General features: G+C 39.3%; 1 protein-coding gene across 7 annotated transcripts in view; it reads right to left on the bottom strand.

The window, feature by feature from the left end:
• Positions 1-16688, bottom strand: part of mtd (mustard) — a 952680-nt gene that overhangs the window by 225859 nt on the left and 710133 nt on the right. The window contains exon 1 of one of the 7 annotated variants that reach the window (XM_067157999.2): positions 10775-11015. The exons of the other annotated variants lie outside the window; for them this stretch is intronic. Within the exon in view, the coding sequence (XP_067014100.1) occupies positions 10775-10792 (18 nt within the window). The 5' untranslated portion in view covers positions 10793-11015. Of the gene's footprint in view, positions 1-10774; positions 11016-16688 lie in introns of those variants that run through there. 7 annotated transcript variants of the gene reach the window in all.

Below are 16688 nucleotides of genomic sequence, written 5' to 3'. Positions count from 1 at the left end.
CCATCCAAATTCAGAGTAAAAATTGCTGTAACTTTCGCAAATATATAATATAAATTAAAAGATTTTAAGAGTAGCATATCTTATATACTCCAGTATTTTTTTTTTTTTTTTGCTATTTGCTTTACGTCGCACCGACACAGATATGTCTTATGACGACGATAGGATGGGAAAGGCCTAGGAAGTGGAAGGAAGCGGCCGTGGCCTTAATTAAGGTACAGCCTCGGCATTTGCCTGGTGTGAAAATGGGAAACCACGGAAAACCATCTTCAGGGCTGCCGACAGTGGGGCTCGAACCCACGATCTCCCGATTACTGGATACTGGCCGCACTTAAGCGACTGCAGCTATCGAGCTCGGTACTCCAGTATTACTAGCTCTCTCGTAAAAGTACAAGTTAAACTACCATGAGGGCAAATAGCTTCATAACGAATTATAAAAAAAGTAATATATATATAGCATCATTAAACTAGGTCCGACTCCATGCCTAAATGGTTTGCGTGCTGGCCTTTGGTCACAAGGGTCCCGGTTTCGGGAATTTTAACCATCAACCTCATTTAAATCACATTTCCCATAGTGGTAAACTAGTTATCGGGTGAGTGGGCGTTAAAAATATAATGTGAATAATAATCCCTTACACTAATTTGGTGGAGTCTTCAACGTTACCGAGAGTTAGTCATGAATAACAGTTCATAGTAACAAAGTTCTTAGCGACGTATCACTTTTAATCATAAGCAATTATATAAAAGAAATACTTCAGCATACATAAATGAAAAAAAAAAACCTGTTACGATAGAAAACGTAACAGTAATTTTAAATGGGCAGTAATTTGATAACTGACAATAGTAGAGCGAGATTCTCTTCATATGCCGTCCCCCGCTTATTAGACGAACTAGCACACGAACTACTAACCGACCTATAATTATCCGAACCACAATTACAAATAATGACATGCGGTTGAACTATTTGCACTTGTTTTATTATCGGTTCTTGGCTACGACACGGGAACACTACTTTGCAGTCTTCATGAAAAGACAAAGAAACTAATATCTACAGTTTAGTTAAGGTCACGTCTCAACTGAAGGAGGCTACTACTGTAATATACCTCGTAGTGCTCATAATAAGAAATGATTACCAATAGTCACCTTTCTTGAACTGCTCATTACCTTCACCTACATCTGAAGCAGAAATAAGGGGGACACGAACATCAAATCTTCCATATTTAGATACATTCGATATGGTTGTATACGGTATTTTCTTATTAGTAGAGATATACGAATTGTTTGGTATGTATTAGTTAACATACCGTACCTGTGAATAATAGTAATAATAATAACAATAATAATAATAATAATAATAATAACAACGTGCAGAAAGAGTGGGACTACAGAGATATCGTTCGAGAAAACTCAGTTCTTATGTTCAAAGACATATCAAGAGCCTGAGAACAAAATATGGTACAAGTGCCAACAGGGTCCCTTACTCTAAATGCCTCTGAGAATTTATCGAACCGACAGGCTTTGAAAAGATCTCACAAACAAACTTGTCTCCAAAAAATTAAAAGTGCATTAGGGTTAGTCCAAAACATGTAAAACAAAAAATCTATGTCGAGACATACAAAAATTCGGCATTACAACAAAGTCATAATACCAACAGTTCTTTACGTAAGCGAAACAATGACACTCAGCAGAAAACAAGAACTTGAAGAAATCAAAAAAGAAGATAGGAAGATCATTAGTAAAATCTTAGATTACGTAATTTTTTTGGGTACAGCTAATATTAATGGAGACATTTTCTGTTTTAGCCATCTTAACACTGATACGCCGACAACAGTATTTTTCAAACCGAAACACGCGTTGGAGAAAATGTTTTTGGCTTAATGGTCGGCAGCCGCGTAACTATTCCGAAGACATTTCTAAATTTCTGCAAATTATTTTCGATTTCAAAACCATTAAGCGAAGAAGTGGCTGTTCGCGTCACGCCCTGAAAGGTTCAGAACAAATCCTTTATATAGTTAATTATTAATACGTGGGAGTAGATTGAGATTTATCACGCAGTTTAGCATATACATTATGTTATTTGTAACTTCCTTTCCCGTAGACTTTCTCGACAACTGGTACATGGACAGAAAATTTTTAAGACTCTTTCCGAGTAGAACGCGTATATCGCCGAGATCATTTAACTTACGACTGTGTTTAATGTCTCAATCAATCAATCAATCAATCAATCAATCAATCAATCAATCAATATCTGCATTTAGGGCAGTCGCCCAGGAGGCAGATTCCCTATATGTTGTTTTCTTAGCCTTTTCTTAAATGATTTCAATGGCATTGGAAATTTATTGAACATCTCCCTTGGTAAGTTATTCCAATCCCTAACTCCCCTTCCTATAAATGAATATTTGCCCCCAATTCGTCCTCTTGAATTCCAACTTTATCTTCATACTGTGATCATTCCTACTTTTAAAGACACCACTCAAACTTATTCGTCTACTAATGTCATTCCACGCTATCTCTCCGCTGACAGCTCGGAACATACCACTCAGTCGAGCAGCTCGTCTCCAAACTCCCAATTCTTCCCAGCCCAAACTTTGCAACATTTTTGTAACGCTACTCTTTTGTCGGAAATCACCCAGAACAAATCGAGCTGCTTTTCTTTGGATTTTATTTTCCAGTTCTTTAGTCAGGTAATCCTGGTGAGAGTCCCATACACTGGAACCATACTCTAGTTGGGGTCCTACCAGAGACTTATAAGCCCTCTCCTTTACATCATTACTGGCAGATAATATTCCTTATTGGCATACAAAAACATAACACGACAGGAGGCTACCTGCTGAAAATAATGAAAATATGAAAAGTGGTATTCATGAAATAGAGCTTCAAAATAAGGCAAAATTTGTGACGTCACACGCACAGTCTTATAAGATGGCGCTCTGTTGACTCGCGCGCCCAGTTGGATGTTAGCTGTCGTTATGAATACATCGTGGTCAGTTTTATAGAATAAATGTATTATCTACATAATATTTGTCTTTTATTTCTAGTAAGTACGTCTAGGAAATCCTCAAAACCCTGCGTACATTACAATAGTGACAGTCTACGGCCAATTTAAAAAAAAAATTGAAAATGATATTCCATGTCCTATGGCAATCTGCAGTGGCAGAAAGAATTTCAAATAATTAATATATAGCCCACTCCACAACCCAGCTATCCCAGAACTTTATATAGATTTTTGAGAAATTATGTTTAGCAATATGCCCATGATGTAAAAAAATATTAACTTAACCACTTTAGACTATTGTATTCCTAATAAGAGGTAAAAAAAGGAGCAAAATTTGAAGTCTATAGACAAAATTTTCATTAATGTTCTGTAATTAATAACGAGTAGGTTTGAAATATTAGGCCCCTAGGACAGTCACGTTTATTTTAAATGAAAGCAAAAGTAGGCATCGTTGAAAGGTGCAAATTAACATGTGGAGTTACTGAAATATAAAGGAGTATAAACAAACCTTTAATACTAGAAACACTACCCGGCAAATAGTCGACATTAAAGATACAATTAACTACCTTCTCCACTGTCAAAGCTAATGAGAATGGTTCGTAAGCTGACATTTATACTCTGTTCAGACGATTGACATTTCTCCACAAAGTATCCATGACCGCTGCGGGAACATTGATGGAATGCATTATGTGCTACCACACCGAAGAAAAGTGACAATACAGCCCGACACAGTATAAAACTTCCAGATAGGTGAAATAGAAGGGACAATTCTTAAATAGTACTCTATGGGTGATTCTGGAAACGAGTTGCATTCCTATAAATAATGCAAAGCACCTTACGTTGTTCATAATATTATCACTCGTTTTTTATTCTATAATTTATAACTGTTAGGTCCTTTTAGTCTGCCGAAACTAATTTTTGAGTAATATATTTATTAACTACCGGTACCTGAAAAAAGAAACATAACATGGTAACAGTATTATACTGAAAAAATGAACAACTTATCTTCTACGGTCATATAGAATGGATGGACAAGAGACTGACCTCAAGAATCTTCAACACCCTTTCTAGAAGGAAGGGAACAAATGCTAAATGGACAAAACTAGTTCGAAAAGACCTAGAATTTAAAAAAAAAAATTGATCCCACAGATATATTCAACAGGGATAAATTTAGAATGCTGATCAGAACATCCGACACTCTCCACTAAAACACTGCGTCCTGGAGTGGGAGTGATGTGGACTCGGGAAAGAAAGTGGTGGTGATTATTGTTTTAAGAGGAAGTACAACTAGGCAACCATCCTCTATATAACACCAATAAGAGAGAAATATGGAAGGAATCCGACACTTCGACAAATGACTGCATCGGCCAAAGAAAGACGAAGGGCCACGAAGGGCGTGAAAATGAAAGACTCCTAGGCCTCGAGTGCTCTAATACCGTCGGGGTCGGAAAAGAACAAGTGTTGACCAAGGGAGGTCGGATAGGACAGACGAAAGTGAGGAGCCTGGCACAAGTGGAAGCAATGCCAGGACTCAGCTAAGGGTTCCGTATCTCGGGAAAGGAAAGGAACCCATAGCGCAAAGCTGAAGGAATACTAAGCTAAGAAGAAAGCTCACCCGAGTTAGGAACCACAGGGTCCAAGGGACCCTCAACGAAACAAGAAGAAACAACTTAATTAAAATAGAATGACATTTTTCGTTTTTGAAAGAACATCAGATTCTCTTAAATCACACGCACAAATTAGGCCCCCCCTGTGGGTGGGGGCAGTAGAATAACACCCACGGTATCCCCTGCCTGTCGTAAGAGGCGACTAAAAGGGGCCTCAGAGGCTCTGAACTTTGGAGTGTGGGTTGGCGACCACGGGGCCCTCAGCTGAGTCTGGCATTGCTTCCACTTACTTGTGCCAGGATCCTCACTTTCATCTATCCTATCCGACCTCCTTTGGTCAACTCTTGTTCTTTTCCGACCCCGATGCTATTAGGTTTGCGAGGGCTAGGGAGTCTTTCATTTTCACGCCCTTCGTGGCCCTTGTCTTCCTTTGGCTGATATCTTCATTTGTCGAAGTGTCGGATCCCTTCCATGTTTTCCTTCTGATTAGTGTTATATAGAGGATGGTTGCCTAGTTGTACTTCCTCTTAAAACAATAATCACCACCACCACCACCACCATCACAAATTTAGAAATGTATAAGCATTTATGTTTATGTTTGTTTAGGATAAATACTTAGGGATTTGAAATCTGGATCTTATCTTAATGAAGTCCTATTTTCCCTTCATTGCACACTGACGCGTTATGTTTGAGAGATGCAGTACAATGTAATGAACTGCGTCAGCAACAGTAAATACAGTAATTAATAATCTGCAACCGTGAATAGAAACTCTCTTAAGTGTCATGACGTGTTATTTACGGTGCTGAAGGCACCAGAATCCCGCAACCTTGATGAGGGAAACTCAAAACGGCAGAAAAATACTTTATGATAGTCGGAAATGCTCTGTGAGGAGTCCGGCTCTTTGGCTAAATGGCCATCGTAGTGGGTTCAAAAGACTCCGGGTTCGATTCCTGACCGGGTCGGGGAATTTAATCTTTAAAGGGTAATTCCCGTGTCCCGGAGATTGATTGGTTGTGCTGTCCCCAACATCCCAGCAATTCATACACCACACAACGCTATCCTCCATCACAATAACATACACGACAGATGGCGCCCGCCCTCGTCGGAGGATCTGGCTTACAAGTGCTGCACGAAATTATTGTAAAGAAGAATTCAAAACGATCTAGATCAATCAGAAAAGCACAGCACCTCACATTTACATTAGAGAGTGTGGTCCTTGATGGATGAAGTTTTTCTCCCGCCAGCACCCTCTCTGGTGTCCCGCAGAGCAGTGTCCTAGGTCCCCTTCTTTTTGCCCTGTTTATTCATGATCTTATCGATACTGTTTCTGACAATTCATGTGAAATTCTTCTCTTCACGGATGACTGTACAATCTTCAAGTAGATCGATTCTCTCACAGGCAAGTTACAATCTATGTACTTGATTCATCGTTACATTGGTGTACTACATGGCATCTTAAACCCCATTCCCCAAGTGCTTCAGCATTTCGTTCACACTTTGTAAATCCCCGTATTCCACGAATATCACCTGTTGAACCAACCGATTTCATTTGTTGATAATCGATACGACTTGAGAGTGCATTTTGACAGTACAGTATTTTTACTTCACACACAAACAGAGTCACCTCACGTGCCACCATGCCACTCCTTGATTTACTTTACAGATTTTCTAACATCACAGACATAAAATAATGTATGAGGAAAATCACTGGAGCGAGGATATGACAAGCGAGATATTTTTTCTGGCGAATTCTGTAGCCTATTTATAGGCGAACTAAAAACGGATTCAAAAATTGGCAGCACAGACCTGCAGCGACTTCATATTTAAGAAACAAACCTATTGTATCCTTCACTCGCCTTTAGCAAATATTTAACTACTCTGGAAAAATACTACAGATATAAAATGGGAGACGTCACCGCGATTCGTTGTGCGAAAAATAGTATACGCCATAAAAGGCCAGAATAAATCATCTATTAAATTTACCACACACTATTTTTCGATGAAACTAATATTAACGAATATATTTTAGAGGTAAATCCTATGAACTACTTGCACTAAATCAAATGTTGCATGGTTTTCCGTGGTTTTCTATTTTCACACCAGGCAAATGTTGGATCTGTACCTTAATTAAGGCCACGGTCTCTTCCCTCCTACTCTAAGCCATTTCCTATCCCAGCGTCGCCATAAGAACCATCTGTGTCCGTGCGACATGAATTAACAACTCCGCTTATTGTGCTTCCGAAGAACCGTAATTACTGTATGATTAAATTTCGACGCCACTTTTACTGGCGCCGGTACAGGGGAAAGGATGTCCGGCTCCATGGCTAAATGGTTAGCGTGCTGGCCTTTGGTCACTGGGGTCCCGGGTTCGATTCCCGGCAGGGTCGGGAATTTTAACCATCATTGGTTAATTTCGTTGGCACGGGAGCTGGGTGTATGTGTCGTCTTCATCATCTCATTTTATCCTCAGCACGACGCGCAGTCGCCTACGGACGTCAAATCAAAAGACCTGGACCTGGCGAACCGAACTTGTCCTCGGACACTCCCGGCACTAAAAGCCGTACGCCATTTCATTCCAGGGGAAAGGATTTACAGTTTACTGTCCTGGCAACCAAGCTGTGCACAGAAAATTCCAGTGAGGGGTACTTGACGTTCACTGGTGACGACTTGGAATTAAGAATCGGTTACATGAAAAATGCATTATCTTTCCACAAACTGTGTATAGTATCTGTTCGTTTTCCGATATAAGCACGAAATTACGCTAATTTACGACTATGATTAGCTGTTACTGTATGTTCGTAGCAATAGTCCGGCCGTGTAGCACATCTTGTTAGTTTTCGACCTACCTCCAAGAATGCAGGATCGAATTTCAGCTCAATGAAGCAGTATTTAAGAACGTTCATATTCAAGAGAACCGATGCAAAATATTTACACGTAGGGCCTATGGCATCAAACCTTCAAATGTTCTTCGTATCGTTTAATGTTTATACTGCGTTGTTTCGTAGCTGCTTGATCAGAGTCTTGGCTCGGGACGCGGGTTCGATTCCCGATCGGATCGTCAACGATTAACACTCTCTGCTCGAGGGCTGCATATTTTGTGCTGTCCCCAACATTCCTGCGACTCGTACTCAACTCTACCCTCCACAGTATCAACGCGCAGTTCCCCATGAACTGCAGACGCTGCCCACCATTCATCGGAAAGTCTGCCTTACAAGGGCTGCACTAGGCTTTAATAATAATAATAATAATAAGAAGAAGAAGAAGAAGAAACAAAACCCCAGGGCGCAACAGTCCCGAAGGACCTTGACCTACCAAGCGACCGCTGCTCAGCCCGAAGGCCTGCAAATTACGAGATGTCGTGTAGTCGGCACAACGGATCCTCTCGGCCGTTATTCTTTGCTTTCTAGGCCGAGGCCGCTATCTCACCGTCAGATAGCTCCTCAATTATAATCGCGTAGGCTGAGTGGACCTCGAACTAGCCCTCAGATCCCGAACCCGGGGCCTCCGAGTAAGAGGCAGGCACGCTACCCCTACATCGCGGAGCCGACACCCATAATAATAATAATAATAATAATAATAATAATAATAATAATAATAATACTTCATGCAAAGCGCAAGTGAGACTTGCATGACTACAGTATATAAATGTTCCTGCCTAAAATCATAATACCATGTGGGTGGGGTGGTAGAATAACACCCACGGTAGCCCCTGCCTGTAGTAAGAGGCGATTAAAAGGGGCCCAGGGGCTCTGAATTTGGGAGCATGGGTTGGCGACCACGGGGCACTTAGCCGAGTCCTGGCATTGCTTCCACTTACGCCTGGCTCCTCAATTTCGCCTATCCTATCCGACCTCCCTGGGTCATCTCGTGTTCTTACCCTGGCGGTATTAGAGCATTCGAGCCGTAGGGAGTCGCATTTTCAAGCTCTTCGTGGCCCTCGTCTTTCTTTGGTCGATACCTTCTGTTTTCGAAGTGTCGGATCCCTTCCATTTTTTCTCTCTAATTAGTGTTATATAAAGGATGGTTGCCTAGTTGTACTTCCTCTTAAACGAATAATAAAAATATAGTGACATCTAATATTCCATTTAATGTGCAAGCAATGAAACATTCAACATGAACTACCATTTATAAAAAATAACGAGCATTTACTTCTGGACACTTATCAACGATGATCAACATGGAATCGGAACCTAACCGAACCCAACCAAATCCTGGGAGCCATGATATATTTCTGGTGTTCATGACAGAGCTTATTCACTGTATAAATATTGCATTCAATTTATTCACGGGAAACTTTCATAAAAAAGAACTGTTATGAAGTTTCCCAAATATTAAAATATAATTACTTATTATCTTATAACTGCAATTTTCGCGCACTCTATCCTTAACCCGATTTTTAAAATGAAAATCCACAGCCTGTTCCCAATCATTTGACCGGGTCAGGGATAGAATGAAGCCCCCATCTAGCGGCGAGGATAGGAATTGTGCCTGTCGCACTCCTCTGGGACACTGAAATGAATTATGAGATGCAATGATATTGTAGAGTGTTGCTGGAATAAAAGATGACAGGGAAAACCGGAGAACTCTGAGAAAAATCCGTCCCCCCTCCCCTTCGTCATGCACAAATCTCACATGGAGTGAGCGGGATTTGAACCACGGTACCCAGCGGTAAGAGGCCGGCGCGTTCCTGCCTGAGCCAAGGAGGCTTCCCGATTTTTTTTAAATAAACAAAGAATATTAATAGGCTAACGTAAGCTGAGAAGTCTGTGAAAAAGCAACAAAATGAGAAAGATCACTAGCATGTTTGGTGATGTCAGACTGTAGAAACATGTTTATATATTAACCATTCTACAGTATTAAAGAAACAGTCAAGTTTTACCTCCTGTTAAGTCTACAATTTTCTAAGTTGTCATGGAGTCCGTCACCACGGTGCGTTTTGATAGTACTGTCACATGATCCACAGCTCCTCCGACACTAAACATACGAAATAGGTTTGTAGGATAGAATCCCACAAAATAGTAATTTAGGGGAACACATGGCAAAAAAAAGTACAGACACAAGAAAAAAAAATCCTTTCCGCTCAAAACTTCGCTACCCTGGCGATATTAAAGACACATTATTATTTTTAAAAAACTTTCACGCTCAAAACAAATCATATAAGTATTAAAATGTAAAAAGGTGTGTGTTTCAGTTGCGTCCTGCAGGACAGCTTACACTTTCATGGCTGCATTTTTTAAATTGATTTTACTCACTGCATTGCAATTACCCAATAACTAGCATTTTTGGAGAGGTTAAGCAGTGGTAACAAGTTTATCATTTTAAGGAAGGATTGTAGTCAGACAAGTTCTATCCCTATCAAGTGATTAGCATTGAAATATTTCTTTTAGATGAGAGCTTGGTTTTGTTACTCTTCAACAAATACTATCGACATTAAATTATCACTCTGATAATAATTGTTGACTTTTATCGCGCCTAATTTCAAACGCTAATCGTAACACGGAATTACATTTTATTATAAACAGGTGATATAACACAAATCTTTTCTCGCCAGAAGCTTACACATTTTCTTTGGAAGATATATTTTCATGTATGAACATTTGCTGTAATATATACGTACGTGCGAACTACAAATAACAAAAATATAAAACGTACGGATTCAATATCACTGCTCACCCGATGCATGCCCTCAGGCAATGTCTAACACAAAAGGTATTTATTGTACGGTAACACTTTTTACAATATTTGCGCCATTACAAAAGGAACTATCTCCATCAAGGTTTAAGATGACAGAACACTTTTCATACAGAACATCTGGACAGTGAGATACATTGAATTTTACCTGAGAATGGTTAGAGCACACATCTGATGTCAGAAGATAGGTTATGGTTATTGTGTGTCAAAGTTAGCAAGACTGATTTTTAAAACTAAGCTCAGCGCCTCTTTTAATTTTTTAACGATATGCTGATGACAAGTTTCTATTTTCTAACTAACGCAGTGACCTGAAATTGATAGCAAGATTTGTACTTGAAACACTGCGACTCCTGCAGCCACAGTCCCCTTGCATCAACGCAACTGAGAGCAGGCTGGAGAGAGAGAGGAATAAAAAAAACACAGACAAACGTCACGAGAAGCGTCAACATCTATCTTGAAAATACAACTAGTAGGTTAACTTACTTTCGATGCAGTTTCCATATCAAAACAGCCACATTATACCGATTTTGAAGCACTTTCCCTGGTAACTTCTGCTTGGCGCAATATGATTAAATAAAACACTCGCATAACACGTTTGAAAGGAGACCAGGAGAAACAAAAGCAAAGCGAGTAGAAAGGGAAAAAAGACCTGAACGGTCAACAAAAGAGCAGCGTTCACCGCAAGCCGACAGTTCTACAGCATGTTCCTGCTCTGGAGTTAGATCGAAAATAACCTAAAGTACCCTACGGGTCAAATGAGTTAACAGGGTTCACTTCAAAATAAGCTGCAGTAATATTACAAGATGATGTGCATCGTATTTCAAAATAACATTTATTTTAGCAACATCACGCTTGACCTTCTGGCATTCCCCTTCCATTCCTTTTAAACTTAAAATAACAGCACTGTCTCTGAAGGACTACCGTAAGGTTAAACAATTCTCCCAAATATTAGCACGAGAGTGCGCATATTACGAAGTTATTCTGAAGGAAAAAATTAAAACGTTTAACTCCACAACACACTGTCAATGGTTAACCACAGAATACCTCAACTCAATAAGAAAAGCAGTATACCGTACTCCATCCGTGAGCACCGCAAGGCTTCGAGTACCGTAGGCTCCTTCTTTCCATAGATATTTACTGTGCTTAGTCCAATGGCATCACTTTACAAGAAAAGTTAGACAATTAAATTATAATTTCATTAAATTAGTTAGGTAATTCAAAACTTCGCAAGGTCAAAATCCAGGGGTAAGAAGGAAATTCTGTACGACATGCACTAAAAGGAATTCAATTAAACTATTTTTCAAAATAAATTTTAAAAGCAAGAGAAGGAAATATCCGAATTCTTAAATGTATATAAACGGTGTATTCCAATTATTATTATTATTATTATTATTATTATTATTATTATTATATTATAATTATTATATTATAATATTATATTATATTATAATATTATAATATTATAATAATAATAATAATAATAATAATAATAATCAAACGCTGTCTTATGCCATAGACTGCTAGCCTATTTTATTGGTAAGAATAGCTATTAGGCCAAGTTCTTCACATAAATTCTCTACAGGTTTCACTTTAATGACAATGTCGATAACTTGAGATGTATTTTTAGTGTGGATTTATTCACAAATATAGCACAAGGAATTGCCATCAAATTTCTTTTTATCAAACGAGAGCGAGAACTGCGGCTAAAATCGCGCACAAAAGGCGTGATCTCAAAGACTTTCGAAGGGATTGCAATAAAAATCACGTACCGTATTGTGAATACTCAAGTTTCCATACCTAACTATAGCTACCTTTATTTTTCCATCCAACTTTCAAAGCAATGATAGTGCGAAAACCTACCCTTTTTATTTTTATTGTAGACCCTAAAAGTGTCTGCAGTCATCTAGGGGGATTTTGAGACGTTCGTAGATATTTGTCACTGGATATGGGCTGTGGTATTTTCAAATGGATGTATTGTTGGGAGATCATAAGAATGCACATGCCCGGTGAGGCACGGGGAGAAGGGGTTTTCACCAGCAGAACCAGTGACGCAATGGTTACCATAGCAACTCCGCTACTACCTAGGCGACTTTATATTATCTTCTACTGGCAGCTCTTCGCTCTTGTCAATTGTAATCCAGGAAACTGAAAAGTGTGAGTCAATGTTTTCGTGTAGCAGATAAGAGCCGATCTGTCTTGGCAGAACAGGAAGTTCGTGCTTGCAGACCACATTCCTCATTCTGGCATTCTTCTCATCTCTACACAGTACAGTATTCATCGACTTATGTACGCTATGTCGAGCAGCTGTGACTTTGGAAACATGACGAGCTGGTGACATTTCACTGGTTTTTTTAAATTTTATTTTTTATTTACGCAAGAAAGGGCACCTGAGCCGAGGCTCTTAACGGTGCAATACAAGGATAAAGTTTACAATACAATAATAACTTATTTCTAAATACGTTACAGTCTGAGATAAGAGGAAACCCTTACACATATATAAGACCACTGTACATTACTTGGTAAGATTCACTAGTACAATGAAGGACGGACGTGTCAGGAGAAATTTGTAGGAGGGAGTTGGGTAGGATTAGGAACCGAAGTAGCGTGTGATACCAGCATGAAAGCATGCGGATTACCACGCACTAGAGGTGTAGTTGGTACAGCTGTACCGGTACCTGTCACTTGTTCTCGAAATGGAGGAGTGATAACGTGCTCCAGGGGCTTCTTCGCAACCGGTCCACTGCTACTGTGATAATCTTGTTCGTTATCAACACACGGGCACGGCGACTCGCAGTTTGCTATACGGAGAAGTATTCTTAACTGCACTGTGATAATCTTGTTCGTTATCAACACACGGGCACGGCGACTCGCAGTTTGCTATACGGAGAAGTATTCTTAACTGCACTGTGATAATCTTGTTCGTTATCAACACACGGGCACGGCGACTCGCAGTTTGCTATACGGAGAAGTATTCTTAACTGCACTGTGATAATCTTGTTCGTTATCAACACACGGGCACGGCGACTCGCAGTTTGCTATACGGAGAAGTATTCTTAACTGCTACCCACAAACGGTCCAGCGATATCCGAGCTGCTCGTAGTCTTACTGTACTGTTAGCGGGGTCCTGACAAGAACAGGACGGAGACATATCGGTACGGTGTTTATTATTTCATGTGAACTAAAGAAAGGCATAGTAATCAACACTAACACGTCTCTACAAATTCGTATTATTATTATTATTATTATTATTATTATTATTATTATTATTATTATTATTATTATTAATGGTTGTTAGGATGGTTAAAATATAGTCGATCTTAAACGTCGCTTTTGATACTATAACCTAACATTGAATTGACAGATTTGATCAATTAACATTTTAAATTCGCAAAAATGAATAGCCTATACATTTTTTTTCAAAATGTTTATCGACGATCTCTAATAAACAATATTACCGGACATTCACGTATCAGAATACTAGCTGATGTACCCGTGCTTCGCTACGGGATTCTCAGGAAGACTGGCTTGGTGGTTTTCCTAACTGAATTCAACATGGGTCATTACAAAAACGTCAGTAGGAATGTAGCGATTGAAAGCAATGTTATCATATAAAATAGTCGATCAAATGAAAAACTGCACACTTTCTCACTTTCAACGAACAGTACTACGGTGCCGATCTAACAGTCCAAAGTTCCAGAGCTGTATTAACCAGGTCGCAGACTGCCGTGAACACTCCTCTGTCATTATTCCGTTAAATACGCACACTACTCAATCCAACCAGTGCCTCAGAGTAGGGATTGAATAGCTCGAATGCTATGATGAACCAGTGTATTACGTACCAGTAATATCAGAAAATGTATGAACCAGAGGAATGGCATGCTAAAGAAGAAAGTTATCTAACTCCCCAGCTACTTCCCGCCAATATACAGGCAGGCTGTTACACTCGGTACGACCAGGCGAGTTGGCCGAGTGGTTAGAGGCGCGCAGCTGTGAGCTTGCATCCGGGAGTTAGTGGATTCGAACTCCACTTCCGGCATCCCTGAAGATGGTATTCCGTGGTTTCCCATTTCACACCAGTCACACCAGACTGTACCTTAATTAAAGCCTAGGCCGCTTCCTTCAAAACCCTTTTCCTTCCCTATCCCATCGTCGCCATAAGACCTACCTGTGTCGGTGGGACGTAAATCAAATTTTAAAAACCTCGGTACGCTGCAGTAATCCTATCTATCGGGGATGAGTGGAAACAGAGGAAAAAAAGCACATCACAACAAACAATGGTCAATGTAATGTTATTGTTGATAAAGTTTATGAGCTTTCTATATCGCAGGCCTTCACATTAGTTTTCTTTCGACTCTGTGATATTAGGGCGTCTAACAAAATTATTTATATCGTAGACTGTAGTTACTTATTCTCAGACTTTACATACCTATTTTCACTAAATTCTGTTTACCCATTTTCTCGTGACTCGGCGCTGATATGACTTAGTAACAAAAATCCAAATTCATTAAATATCTCTGTGATTATATGCGGTACGGTAACAATGTATAAGACATAAGTGATCGGAAATTTAATAACTTCTTACATAACTACTACTAAATTACGACATAACTAAAATTATGTTACTTATGTAATATTTATCGATACCTTCCTACCAGGTATCCCTTGAGAACCTTATTTGAGAAATAAATAAATAACTTATTTGAGAATTACATTTCAGGCCTTCCCCTAAACTACCATTTCACTCAGCGCGAATAAAATAATTTAAAGCCTAGATTGTAGTGGTTCATCGCCCGACTTTACATACAGATTTTCACTAAATTCTCTTCAGCCGTTTTCTCGTGATGCGTGTACATACACACAGACGGGCGACAGACAGAAATTACGGAAAAGTAAAAATGCATTTCATTGTTACTGTGGACATGACAGATACAGAAATACCATTATTTTCAATTTCTGAGCAATGTACAGACAAAACTCTTAGATTACATTTCAGGCCTTCCCCTAAACTACCATTTCAATCAGAGTGAATAAAATAATTTATAGCCTAGATTGTAGCGGTTTATCACCCGACTTTACATTCCGATTTTCATTAAATTCTCTTCAGCCGTTTTCTCGTGATGCGTGTACATACGTACATACATACATACATACATACATACATACATACATACATACATACATACATACATACATACAGACAGAAATTACGGAAAAGAAAAGAATGCATTTCCTTGTTACTGTGGACATGACCGATACAGAAATACCATTCTTTTCAAATTCTGAGCAATGTACAGACAATACTCTTATTTTATATATATAGATTAAGATTGGGGAAAACTTGCACATATACAAATAACTCAATTTAGAACATAGCCTACACTATGCCTAAGGAGACAAATACGCCACTGTTATAAACGCAATCTCATATATAGGCACTGTACGTAAACTTCGCAGATTCGATCCTCGCTCAGTCCGGTGGTATTTGAAGGTGCTCAAATATGACAGCTTCATGTTGGTAGATTTACCGGCACGAAGAACTCCTGCGGGGGGGAAAAAATCCTCCACCTCTGCGTCTCCAAAACCGTAAAAGTAGTTAGTAGGGCATAAAACAAATATAATTATTATTCATTTATTAATTGAAGATAATAGAAATATTTTAAAAGTCATTCAACCTGCCCCAAATCTGCCATTACCGCATCGTCAGATAAGACCGTCGCGGCCACGACATCATCGAAGATCAGAGCAATTCGTGCTTCCTCGGGCTGTTCGCCATTGGACCGGCAACGTGTCACAGTTCCAGTCGTGTCACTGGAGCAGTTGGAACAGTGACACAATATTTCTGGACCGTCACACCTGTAACTCTCGCACACCGTCCAACAAATATAAGCTAAGCGATATGCTTTAGTGCACGTATGAATGAAGAGTAATTTATCGTCGTGCTGTCAGTTATATTTTTACACTTACAATACTGTCAACAATAAACTTTTGCAGACAGACAAACACAGCAAACTGGCTAATTAATTGCATGAATTACGAAATTCTGTGATAAGGAAGCCTTGCAGAAACATCTTAAAATATTCACATTGCTATATTAACCTAACCTACCAGAGGAGCTAAATACTGCCGCGTTTCAGTGAAAAAAACATCCTGCATTAGGAAATACTAAGAAGGCAGCAATTTTATTAAGCTTATTACAGATATTTATAGTGCCAATGTTGTCACTTTGGCTCACTTTGAATTTTGACAAAGTTTCTATGGCGACCGAGTAAACGTGATATGCTCAGCTATATACCAGAGCTTTAGTCCGAAACAGGCCCGGACCCAAAGCGGCAATTTTTTTCTATTTAAAGAATACGCTATTTAATTATTTTTGAACACATTAATGACTTAATGCAGC

Source organism: Anabrus simplex, chromosome 14, assembly GCF_040414725.1.
Source record: "Anabrus simplex isolate iqAnaSimp1 chromosome 14, ASM4041472v1, whole genome shotgun sequence".
Taxonomy (NCBI): domain Eukaryota; kingdom Metazoa; phylum Arthropoda; class Insecta; order Orthoptera; family Tettigoniidae; genus Anabrus; species Anabrus simplex.
Note: the sequence above shows the minus strand (reverse complement) of the source record. Positions and strands in the feature narration are given on the sequence as shown.